The sequence below is a fragment of the Seriola lalandi genome, unplaced genomic scaffold (assembly GCF_002814215.2).
Source record: "Seriola lalandi dorsalis isolate HSWRI2012SDOR001 ecotype SW California unplaced genomic scaffold, Sedor1 jcf7180002054400, whole genome shotgun sequence".
Taxonomy (NCBI): domain Eukaryota; kingdom Metazoa; phylum Chordata; class Actinopteri; order Carangiformes; family Carangidae; genus Seriola; species Seriola lalandi.
This window is the reverse complement of record NW_019524953.1, coordinates 333,710-346,677: the sequence shown is the minus strand read 5'-3', so window position 1 is coordinate 346,677 and position 12,968 is coordinate 333,710. Positions and strand designations below refer to the sequence as shown.

Here is a 12,968-nt window from a genome sequence, read left to right as displayed (position 1 = left end):
TATTTGAAGAATGGCCTCTCTTTCTGTTGCTATTGAACTATTCAATGGATTTATTAGATAAGTAAAATAAGAATCTAACACACCAACAGGAGACATTTGTGTTGTTTCCTATTTGTGGTCCCATTACACTTGCATCCTGATCCAGTATTTGAAATTTAATGAGCCATCATCGTGCACTTGTTGATGCTGTTACTTAGTCTCACTTTAACATCGTTTGGACACTGCTTTCTTGTGACATTTTATAAATACTGTTTTATCCTCCGGTTTCTTTTAGCTAGTTGAACTAAGTGGTGTCTTTATTTTTGTTCTGTTAATCTTGTTTGTAGTTTCCTTCCCTTTAAATATAGCGGAGCTCAGTGCTGGTCTACAGGCACCACAGGAGTGATTCACCTGTTTGCTGATTGTGTGTGTTTAAGCTGCTGTGACTTTTAGTTATGCAACAATTAGTTTAAAAAATGTGTTTTAACTGAAGGGATTTTTTTTTTTTTTTTTACCAGGAATTATATTCAATAACTTTTTTCACACTGTGTTAGCACTAAAAACACTTCACACATAAATAGCCTCCCAGTGGTTCTACAACACCTTGTGTACAACACATAGAAATAGGAAGTTTAGCATTTTCAGCCTTTCATGGTTATTACACAGAAACTACCACACATGTTCCAGGTAACAAGTCACAGCATTAAAACTATAATTTGTCCGGTATTTTCTTGAAACAAAAAGGAAGTTTTGGAAGATAAGGGAGGAAACATTTCAGCATTATTATATGGTATTTGACAAATTTAGATTTTTAAGGTGTTAAGCTGATAGTGATATCCTAAAATGTTGTGAAAACATCAACCTATATTACCTCGTTAGTATCAGGTTATTATCAAGCGGCAACCTCCGGGGCTGAAAAATGAAGCCAACACGGAAGTACAAGAACTGCAGTTCTTCAAATGGCCACTTGAGGCTCTTCATATGTTCCCCTCATGTTAAAATGCCCAACTTTACAGCAGAAACAAACATGTTTAAATAAAAATATCAATAATGTTTTTAAATGTTTTAAAATGAAATGATCTTTGAAAACATTAAAATGTTTTAAAACTCCTCTCATTGTTCGTTCTCATATCAAGGCCTATCATTGTGATAAGCTAATGACAGGAACTTTTATTTCCACTTTTCTTGACCACATTCTATAATTGTAAATTATAAAAGCTGGTTAGCAACAGTCAAACAAAAAAATAATTCAATAGTTTCTCCTGCTTTTAGTTCAGTCATGAATGTTCAATCATTATCATTAAAAATAATAATATGATTAATATTAATAATCATTTTTTCTGGCACTCCGATGACTCCATAGCGTCATGAAGAGGCGGGGAAATATAGAGATACACTGTTAACTGAAAACAGAGCAGGACTTCCTGTAACCGAAGTCAACTTGCAAACATCTGTTTCAGGGCACTGAAGGAGCCTAAAGAAGAAATGTTGGAGGATTTTAAACTTTGATATGTTGTCAGACCTTCACAAACTGAAACAACCGGACAAACAGGAAGGTGGAGAGAGAGAAACCCGGTGAGTTATTTCCACGTCCAGCATGAAAACCAGCAGTCTATGCACTGAGTCGATATTGTTTAAGTACAGCTAATAATGATTTTCCGCAGTGTAGGCGAACATAAGTTGATTTCCTGCTTTTCAAACTGAAACTATACCAGTCGTCATTTGTCTGAATTTACCTTCACTTTTGCAGCTGTTCTCTGCTCAGTAGAAACTGCAGGTAACGTTGGGTGGAGACCATAAAACTAATCGAAATTAAGCGTCAAAGTCCATTTTCAACCTTGGAAACTAAAGCTGGACGAAACTTGACATGTACGTGTCAACTGAACTAACTTAAATGCAGATGCACCGGATGTTAATTGTTAATGTAACGTCAAATTGTAACATTGTAACGTTTAGCAGCTAATGGGCTTTGCTCGTGACCAGCACCACAACTGTTGTGGACAGAGCATTTGGATCATTAAATAAAGACATTTTATCATTTGAATATGTGACAACAGAGATGTGTTTAAAGTCAAAGAGCACCACAATACCCTGTTTTTAACTTCCCTTTTTTTATTTTTTTTTTCAGCTGCTTAATCCTCAGCTGCAGCAGCAAATACCATGGCAGAAAGTACCACGGCAGAAAGTACCACGGCAGAAAGTACCACGGCAGGTGGGTGCACAGGTTTAATGTTCACATTATGTTAATCACTAAGTTCAGGCTGCAAAAATCCAAAAAGGTAAGAATCCGACTAAACCCATTTCCTCATTGTCCTCATGGCTGCATGAAGGGTTTAGCTGCCATTAGATTTAAACAGAATTGTACAAACTGAAATTTAAGAGCTTTATAAATAAAGATTTTCACTGATGTTCACTTTTTTTTTTAAATGTTATATTAGTTTTTTTCTAAATGATTGCTGGTGTCAAAATAAACATTGTGTGCTTCACGACCTAAATTTCTACTATAATATCAGTGAGTACGCTCTTTCTGGGATTCACTTTAGATTCACTTTCACTTTCCAATTTGCAGTGCTTTAGTTAAGATGATGCACACATCTGACCATCACTCCCAAAGAATCTTAAGTCTTTTGTTTAGAAAACTTTTTTTTTTTTTTTTGCCCCACGTTTTATGAAATACATCCCGATGTATATTATCAATAAACAAACAACCCTGGCTCATGTTTCTGTCCCTCTTTCCTCAGAGCACTTTGTGGATAAACATCGAGCGCAGCTGATCTGGAGCGTGACCAACATTAAACCAGTTTTAGATGGACTCCTCTCATGTGATGTCATCAATAACAAAAGTTATGATGAAATCATGTCTATCTCCAGCTCTATGCAGAAGATGAGAGCGCTCTTTAATCGGCATTTGGATTCCAGTGGAGATCTAGGGAAAAATATTTTATTCACCATCCTTGAAGCACATGCGCCAGTTCTAATGACTTACCTGAAGAGTAAGGAGCATGAGAACATCGCAGCAGTAAGTAAATCGTTAAATAAATTATTCTAATAGAAGTGTGGATAGTCAAGGTTTTTTAGTTTTTGAGACTCAATTGGTGAATAAGCAAAGCCGCATGTCAGTATTGTCGGCATGAATGAAATGTAAAGAGGTCTGTTGTCAGTCATGGTAGTACAGCAGACAACAAGAGCGTACATCCTAGAGACGTGGGTAGGAATCATGGGCACGGCTCTTGGCTTCCTTCATTTATACCTTTCTAACAGAATTTTCTCCATCACATTGGGAAACTCCACTTCCTTGATAAACCAGTTGAGATGTGATAACCCTCAAAGCTCAGTTCTTGCCCCCCCCCCCCGTTTTCCATATATATATGCTACCTCTTGGCAGGTCACATAGTTTGTTTGTTTTTTTAACATTTTTATGGCAATGATACTCAGTGATACACACCATTGGTCTAATCTCTCATCTTGGCTCTCTAATATTACATCCAGGATGTCCCATAATTTCCAGTCCTCCTAACTCAATCATAATATCAAGCCGGTTTCTAGGAATCGAGAGGGAATCTTAACACTAACCTCTGATTTGGTGACCAAGTCAAGTATGTTTTTCATTCCCGTTTCTTCCAGCTCAATTTAATCTCTAAAATTAGGTCTCTTTTATCAACTGCTGATCTGCCAAAAGTTGTACATGCATGTACAACTCTTCTCAGCTTGACTATTGTAATGCACTCTACCCAGGTATCAGCCAGGGCTCCCTCCACCTTCTCCAGCTGGTTATTACTGGGACAAAGAGGCATAATTACATCACCCCTCTCACCTGAAAGCCCCTTTATACCTTGTTAGATATTGAAATGATTTCAAAATGTTTCAGCTCACTTTTAAGGCCTTAAATGGCCTTGCTCCTAAATACCTCTCTGATTTATTGACCGGGTACGTGCCCTTTCGACCACTGAGATCTGCTGATGGAGCCCCGCTTGTTACTCCCAGGTCACAATTATTGACAAAGGGGGAGCTGGGCTTTTGCTATTAGAGACCCCACATTTTGGCACTCCTTCCCATCAGACACTCTGAGTCTTTAGCTTCTTTTAAATTCTTTTTTAAAACTTTTCTTTTTGTGCACGTCATGTTCTTATTCCCCATTGTATTTCCTGTGTTTGGTTTTATTTATTTTGTAAAGAAAAGTGCAATATAAATAAAATGTATTATTAATACCCTGCATGATATAACACTGTATCATGCATCCTTTTAATTTTCCAGGTAACAACGATAACTAAGACGCTTTTTGAAAAGCTGAATAAATTGAGTTCTGAGGAGCTTGATGAATTCAAATTTCTCATTGAACTTGAGGAAGGTTTTAAACTCGGCTCAATGAGTCAAGTGGCAAGCACACAGGACGTAGTGGAGCTGATGGTCAAGAGGAACCGACAAGACTGTTTGGAGGTGACCAACAAGGTTTTAAAGAAGATGGACAGGACTGATCTGGTGCACGGCTCAGCTCCCATCAGCTCAGCAACCAAAGGTGAGGCAAAGAAGACAGAAAGATAAAACTGCTGCAGAACACAGTGCAGTCAGTTTTTTGTTTTCGTAGCCAAAAAGTAGAAAGTACTGTAGCTCGAGGCCAATTTTTTAGATCAGATTTTTTTACATTTGTGCAACAACAAATTCATCCAAATGGCATCAACATTGTTGGAAAATCTTCTAGTAGCTCTACATATAATCTTTCTTCCCCCAAAAAAAAAACAAAACAAAAAAAACCACTTGCCTCTTGGGGCTTCGGAGACTCGAGTGTCACTTTGGGATGACATTTTTTGTATCGTAAATCCTCATAAAGCCTGTTGTTAAAAAAAATATCAATGTGTCAATATGTGTTATATTTCTTTTTTCTCCTCAGACATACAGCGGCCTGCACTGATCCAGAGAGTGAGTAATGTCACATCAGTCTGACTTTACACACTACAGCTTTTATTATGACAGATGATACAAACTGAACGTCTGATGTCTCTCAGAGGTTTTCTCAGAGCTGAAGCTGATATAATGTTAATAATTTGTGTTTTCTCTAATGTAAATCTAGAGTTTGTTTTTCAAAATCTCAAAGAAATTGCAATATTTAAAACACAGACACAAAATGAGTCAAACAGAAGCTCTACTCACGGCCACTCTGTGAGATCAGGAGGCTCACTGGAGTCTTGGCAGGACGGCCTGTGACGGAGATACAGCCACGCAATAAAACATAAAATTACAAATGTGTTTTCAAAATGAAGATACAAGTAGAAGTTGATATGGCTGATGTTATCTCAGCACATTGATATTTCTAAGTCATACGTTCATAAGATGTGAACAGAAAAATCATCTGAGTTGATAAATTTCACTTTTACCCCATGAACTTTTCCTTTGAATTTACCAGGTAGAAACGACGGCGTCTGTTATCAAGCTGCTTTTGGTAACACTGGCTGATTTGAATGTCAGGGAGCTCAAGGACTTCAATTGGCTCCTCCAGAGTCAAGTTAATGTTCACAGACGTCACACAGACATCCCATGGTGCCTGTTCATGATGGCAGACCTGCAGGACACGGTGTTTTTAATGGTGCAGATTTATGGTCGAGAGTCTTTGGAGCAAACCAAGGAGAATTTAAAGAAGATGAACAGGACTGATCTGGTGCAGAGGCTGTTTGACAGCAGATCAGGACCCACAAGTAAGACAATAAAGACAAAACATGTTCAAGTCATAAAACCGATTCATAACAAGTTTTTGTCTTCTTCTCTTTACCTTATAATTGAAGTTTATAATGTCAAGAAAAGAAGACATTATGTGGTGCATCAGTTGTGGGAGATCAGATAAAAATAACTTCATTCAATCACTCATTTTTAATTCCTTTCTTTCTCTCTCCTCAGAAAAACACCCAGTGGATGAACATCTGTCTGCACTGATCCACAATGTGAGCAATATATCATCTGTCTGTCCATGTGAAGTACAGATTATATTCAGTATTCAAAGATTGCAATCCTAATAACAAAATATAAATTATAATAAAGTAGAGAAATTACCTTCGTCATGCTGCCACCTATTTCTACATTCATTTAGAGCACTTCATGTAAGATCAGGTGGCTCATTTCAGTTTTTGGCAGCGCAGTGAGAGAGTTACAACCTGGAAATACAATTAATTAAAAGACACATTAATCAGGTGAGAGATATTAAAGAAGTTAAAAAACAAACATAATAACCAAATGTATCAGTAGCTGAGGTGATCTAAGGAAAACAAATATTTAAAACATCCAAATGTCTAAAATAATGACACAGAGCAGGCAAAAAGAAATATTTAATTTTCCTTGTGAAGAAGTGACATATTTGCTCTATGAAAATATACTTTCCAGGTTGCAACAAAGGCGGCTGTTAAAGAGTTGCTTTTGGAAACACTGACTGGTTTGACTTACGGGGATCTGGAGAGATTCAAGTGGTGCCTGCAGCTCACTTGTTTCCAGAAGGGTTTTCCATACGCCTCGTGGGGAGGACTCCAGGAGGCAGACCTACTGGTGGATGTGATGGTGGAGATGTGTGGCCAACAGTCTGTGGACGTGACCAATGAGAATTTAAAGAGGATGAACAGGATGGATCTGGTGCAAAGGCTGTCAGAGACCAGCTCAGGATTCAAACGTAAGATAAAGAAATCTACGAAATCTTTTCAGTTTCACAACGTTAGCTGATCATTAAAAAAAAAAAAAAATAATATATATATATATATATATATATATATATATATATGTTTGAAGAGTGACATTGTGAATGTATGTATGAAATTACACAGGATTAGTGAAGGTTGACTTTTGACCAGCAACAGCCCAGAGGCATTATGTTTTCCAGTTGACTGCCCATTTGTACATACATACGTTCGTACTGTCCATCTCCTTCACGTTAACAAAAACATCTCAGCAAGGGAAGGAGAGATTATGACCATATTTCCTGCAACCTGGCCGGTTGGCAGAGTCATACAACCACGAGGCAGTAAATGTAGTTTGCAAAGGTTGTGGTACAAAAGGTCTTTTAACACCTTTTCTTTGAAAACATTTTTTCATTTATTGGGCCACATTTGTTTTCTGGTCCATTGAATTTGTGCAGGTTGAGCTCAGTATCACCAGTCGCTTGTGGTGCAGCATTTCTCCTTTTGTAAAGGAAGGTCCAGTTGAAACACCTTTCCTTATCAATTAGAGAATTAGACCAGCTCTTATCATGGCCGCTGCAGAGATACTTCCGGGTCATTTCAGTCAGTTAGGAATGTCCCTACGCAAGAAAAGACTTTTCCACCGCAGCCCAGGAAACTGACTGAAGGGTAATGGAGGTGGGCTGAAGGCGAGGAGCCTGGGGTGCAGGCGGAAAGCTAGCAGGCCTGATGCTAGCCGAATGGGGTACCGGCTGGAGGCAGACCTGATGCTAGCTGACTCAGATACACACTGGGAAACAGGGTGTTAATAAAGTCTTTAAGCCAGTCAGGCAGAGGATCTTTAAAACTGGCTTTTTTCGAAAACTCAGCATGTGCTACCCTCAGAGCAGCCTCTCTTTCATTACTCTCCGAGTCCTTTCCCTTCCATACCAAAAAACTCTGGATCAGAGGGAATGTCTGCTGGGTCCATGTTATGGGTCAGTCCGTAGTGTCACATTTGGCCCAAATGCTGAGCCCAAATGCAGACAACAAAAAGTGGGTAGGTGGAAAAAGATGTACTTAATGACAGAGATAACTTACAGCCAGGCAGGAACAAAAAACAGAAAATGCAAGAACTTAGGAAAACGCTGGAGCACGACAAACAAAAAGGCAAACAGGAGAAACTGGAGTTCTACAGGAATTACACAACAACAACAGATAAACAGACGAAGACAGAGACTTAAATACACACGAGAGGCAAGCGTAACTGAACACAGCTAAATCACATTAGGGCGAGGTAGACAATCAACATGGAGGGAAACACAAGACAAAGACAGGAAGTAAAATAACATGAGACACACACAAGGGAAGTGGTTTCAAAATAAAACAAATATCCAACCATTAAGTGTCCTCTAGGGCAGACCCTGACACATGAATCTGTGGAACTGTGTTTTTGTCAAGCTTTGATTGGACTTGTACAACGCTCCACTGTAGAGACAGATATTCAACCTGTATAAGGAAAGTTATGGCCTGTGGCCTTCAGTCCACACACCTGAAATACATCTGTGTCATACACTTATCATGTGATCACAATCAAAATTAAATGTGTTGCAGCTTCAGGATCATCAGCTGAAGTATCTGGTGTGAAAACAACAGAGGGAGGTAGGTGCCCTGAGAATAATGTTGACTGAAACAGAGCTGTAGTTACTCTCATTTACATTTCAGAGTATGAACCTTTAACACAGAGGTTAATAGCAAATGTGACGTCATGTTGAAATCAAGTGTTCATCAGGTGAAACCAGTCATTGACAACAAACAGTCTGACTGTGTCTGATGATTAAGCCTGATGTGAAATCAATCGTTCCTGAAGCTTCATGTTTCCTCTCTCCTCAGAGAAAGACGAACGCTGCTTTGCTCTGATCCAGAAAGTGAGTAAAGTCACGTCTGACTTTAAACTGTTTGAAGTTGAAACAATTAATTGATTGACAGAAAATGAATTGCCAACTATTTTGATAACAAATTAATCATTTAAATATTTTTTGGCTGCAGCTTCTTATGAGCGTCTAGTGTCTGTGTATTTTATTGTAACAATGACAGAGTCTTTATCATGTCTTTTTCTGACTTTTTATAAACCAAATGATAAATAGAGTAATTGAGTAAGTAATATGTAAGTAATGTTTTAAGAAGTGGAGCTGCCTTCAGTTTGCCTTGTGTACACATGAGAAAAATCTTCAGCAGATAATAAAATAAAAAGTCCCACACCTGTTAAAAGAAATTGTGACCTATTGATGTGATCAATCAAACAGATATTATCATTGTATTAATACCTTGTGATATATAGTTAATGTAACCTAAACACACCCACATTTCTAAACTACATGAGTTTTTGAGATGTACACAGAAACATCTGTAAACAGCCGAGTTGATAAACTGCACTGTTTTTACCTTTCCTTTGAATTCACCAGGAAGAAATGATGGCGTCTGTTATCAAGCTGCTTTTGGAAACACTGGCTGATTTAGGCGACGGGGAGCTCAGGGACTTCAAGCAGGTTCTCCTGACGCAAATTCTCCGTCACAAACATCAGTCAGACATCCCTTGGGTCCTGCTCAGGATGGCAGACCTGCAGGACACAGTGTTTTTACTGGTGCAGGCTTATGGTCAAGAGTCTGTGGAGAAAACCAACAAGGTTTTAGAGAAGATGGACAGGACTGACCTGGTGCACAGGCTGTCAGGCAGCAGCTCACGACCAACAAGTAAGACAATAAAGACAAAACATGTATCAGTCAACTCATCCATGTCTCATCAGTTTACAGGATATGTCTTCTCTTTACATTATAAATAATAATGTTTATAATGTAGAGAAGAGACGACACATCATCTGGTGCAAAAGTTATATTTTATGACTAATATAAAATACGAAAATTGTGGGAGAGGTGAAAATGATTATTTCTATGTGAATAATTGATGAGAAAATTTGAGTGTAATTTTGTGTGAAACCCTCTGTATTGTACATACTTGCAGAAAGTGTTATTGTTATTGTGTAAAGTGTTATATTCAGCTGTCAGTCACTAATGAGTCACATTTATTTCTTCTCACCGTAGAGAAAGTGTTTGTAGATGAACGCCGCTCTGCTCTGATCCACAAAGTGAGTAAAGTCACGTCTGTCTGACTTTATACAGCAAAGCTTTTATTCAACAGATGCAGGTTGAAAATGATCCTCATCTTGAACATTTCATCTAATGAAACAACCCAGACTTATGATTTATGTTGGACATTTTTCACAGAACTGAAGCTGTATTCAGGTCGAGCTCTTCAGCAGTAATTCTATCCAACAATGATGTCATGATATCTTTACCACTGAGGATGAGATGAGGAAATGTCAGCACATACATTTTCCTGACTTTTCTCTTTAACTTTAACAGTAAAGAAAATTTTAACACATTTATCCAACAGAATCATCTTTTTATTTTCCAATATACAAAATATAAAAGATGAAATTATGAAAATAGAAAGAAAAGGAAAGGAAATACCTGATATGATCTAGTAAAAAAAACCTCATAACACCCAAGTCTACATGAACACTGATAAGATGCAAAGACAATGTAATTGTCTAAGTGGATTAAATGTCCCGTAATTATATCTATTTTTCAGGTGGCAACAATGGCAGCTGTTAAACATCTGCTTTTGGAAAACCTGAATGATTTAAGTGACGAGGAGCTTCAGGAATTCAAGAAAGTCGTGCAGTTCATTGGCTCCCCATGGGGAGCTTCAGTCAGCTCATGGAGGCTGAGCTACAGTGAAAACAGAACCGATATAGTGGATCTGATAATGCAGACCTACGGCCAGCGGTCTGTGGAGGTGATCAAGAAGGCTTTCATGAACATGAACAGAACTGATCTGGTTCAGAGGTTTTCAGAAACCAGCTCAAGACCCAAAGGTAAGAAAGACATTAACTGTCACATTATATAACTACATGTGTCTCATAAATGTCTAAAACATATGTTGAGAATATGAAAATCAACGATTAAAATCAATTCACTCTCACACTGTCTCAACAAAAACTGAATGTTATAAGTTGAATGAGTTTAGTTATTTGGTTCAGGGCTTTTGTAATGGACGGCTTTAGATTGTGTGTATCTGTCATTTTGCAGTAAGTAAAAAGTAAGTTGTAAATTCAGTTAATTTTATTTCACCTTAAAGAAACTGAACTTTATTAAAGTTCAATAAACCTGGGTGTGTAATTCGATGGTAATTCTCAGTTTTCTTTTCTTTTCCCATCAGACAAACTCTCTGGTGATGAACATCCACCTGCAGTGTTTCAGAGAGTGAGTCTGACTCATCACAGCTTTCCCTCAGCAGAAACGAGAACACGTTATGTTTAGATCAGGTGGGATTAATTAGTTTGCAGGAATTAAGGGTAAAAAGATCAATGGAATCATCGTTCGCTTTGATGTTGCTAAACACATTAACACACACAGTACTTTGTGTTTGTAAAGAAAAGAAGCTAAACATAATCAATAGGACAGATATAACAAGATCATCATCGTCTTGAGTGAACTTTCAGAAAAAAATATAAATCTTAAAACTTTGTTCAATGTATCCTTCATATTTTTCAGGTAGCAGCAAAGGATGCTGTTAAACATGCAGTTTTGGAAACACTGAATAGTTTCACTCTCAAGGAGTTCAAGAAATTCAAGTGGTTGCTGCAGTCCAGGTACTTTCAGAAGGGCCTCCCTCAAATCCCACAGAGCCGACTGGAGAGGGCAGACAGGGCAGAAATGGTAGAAATGGTGGATCTGATGGTGGAGAGGTACGGCCACCGGTGTGTGGAGGTGATCAGGGAGGTGCTCATGGACATGAACAGGACTGATCTGGATCAGAGGTTGTCAGAGACCAGCTTACGACTTACAGGTAAGACAAAGAAGACAAAGAGTGTCACATTACATAAACTACAAGTAGAACTGAGGCTTTTGCTCTTTTTCTCAGATGAGTTGATTTTAATGTCATTTTGCAATGAATTCTTTGTATTATATTTTTTTAAAAAGGCAACTGGGCCTTATTTATTGAGGGGGAGCAAAACATTAGGTAAAGATTACATAATATAGTACAGTGCAATGTGGTACAATACCACATACTTTAACCTCAAACATTGAGTTGTATCAATACCTCTCTGATGCGCTAAATATTTTAATATGACAGCACTATCATTTATGTGTTTTGACAGAATTTGAACATTATAATCTTTACAAAAGCAGAATTTGTTGCAGAGCTTTTGGATTGGATTCTTTTAGGATGCATGGGTGTTAATGATGTTGTTTTATGATTCAGAAATGAGCAAATTTTGTGTTATGTTATAATTAATACTTGATATTATGTTTTATTCACAAGAAACTAAATGTGACTAGAGTTGTTAAAGTTTTTACTCTGATTTTGAAAGAGGTTTTTATTTTCTTTCTCCTCAGGGAAACATCTGACGTCACTACTCCAGAAAGTGAGTAATGTCACATCAGATGCACTTTACACAACACAGCTTTCATTTAACGGTTACAGGTTGAAAGTTATCCTCCTCATGGCCGCTATAAATAACATATATATATATATATATATATATATATATATGATATGATATAATTTAATTGAATGGGAGATACTTTTGTTGTAATCGTGAGCTCTTATCTTGAACAATTATAACCTCTGTATCTCATAATTATGACTCACTATCTCATAATGACGAGATACCTAGGTGGTTAATATTAGTTGTTACAATACTCACATGACTAGTTTACGTTGATGGAAAGAAAGTAATGTTTCATAACTAAAGTTGAAGTATTACATAAATGTCTCCTGATCACTTTGGATCCATCAGGATTTAACCATGACATCAGTTAAGGAGAAACTTCTGGAAACACTGGAAGATTTAAGTTATGGAGAAATCAACGAATTCAAGTTCGTCCTGCAGAGCCCAGAAACAACAAGCGGCCACCCAATAATCCCAAAACGTCAAATGAAGATGGCACAAAGAGTTGACTTGGTGGAGCTGATGATGCAGACGTACGGTGAACGGTCTGTGGAGGTGACCAATGAGGTCTTAAAGAAAATAAACAGGAGTGATCTGGTGCAGAGGCTGTCAGAGATCAGCTCAGGATCCAAAGGTAAATTATTTGGAAGAAAAAAAAACTTGCAATACAATTCCAATATCAAATATTTGATATGCAGAGAGTGGTCTCCATTATTTAACTTTCCATCAAAATACATGTAGACTGTCGGGCAGTCGGCTGAATTTGAGTTTCCTTGGTGTGTGGAACCTGGCTTGGGACCATTACACCACAGTACAGGACACTGACTGTAGCTTGACT

General features: G+C 37.8%; 1 protein-coding gene across 1 annotated transcript in view; it reads left to right on the top strand.

The window, feature by feature from the left end:
- Positions 1-1,394: 1,394 nt before the first annotated feature.
- pycard (PYD and CARD domain containing) overlaps positions 1,395-12,968 on the top strand; it is a 15,874-nt gene continuing 4,300 nt past the window's right edge. Inside the window, exons 1-17 of the mRNA XM_023409624.2 lie at positions 1,395-1,554; positions 2,108-2,191; positions 2,721-2,998; positions 4,234-4,495; positions 4,868-4,896; positions 5,381-5,669; positions 5,869-5,912; positions 6,349-6,628; positions 8,226-8,273; positions 8,505-8,539; positions 9,077-9,365; positions 9,714-9,757; positions 10,264-10,549; positions 10,894-10,937; positions 11,229-11,523; positions 12,075-12,103; positions 12,479-12,867. Of these exons, the coding sequence (XP_023265392.1) occupies positions 2,140-2,191; positions 2,721-2,998; positions 4,234-4,495; positions 4,868-4,896; positions 5,381-5,669; positions 5,869-5,912; positions 6,349-6,628; positions 8,226-8,273; positions 8,505-8,539; positions 9,077-9,365; positions 9,714-9,757; positions 10,264-10,549; positions 10,894-10,937; positions 11,229-11,523; positions 12,075-12,103; positions 12,479-12,867 (2,693 nt within the window). The 5' untranslated portion in view covers positions 1,395-1,554; positions 2,108-2,139. The remainder of the gene's footprint in view (positions 1,555-2,107; positions 2,192-2,720; positions 2,999-4,233; positions 4,496-4,867; positions 4,897-5,380; positions 5,670-5,868; positions 5,913-6,348; positions 6,629-8,225; positions 8,274-8,504; positions 8,540-9,076; positions 9,366-9,713; positions 9,758-10,263; positions 10,550-10,893; positions 10,938-11,228; positions 11,524-12,074; positions 12,104-12,478; positions 12,868-12,968) is intronic.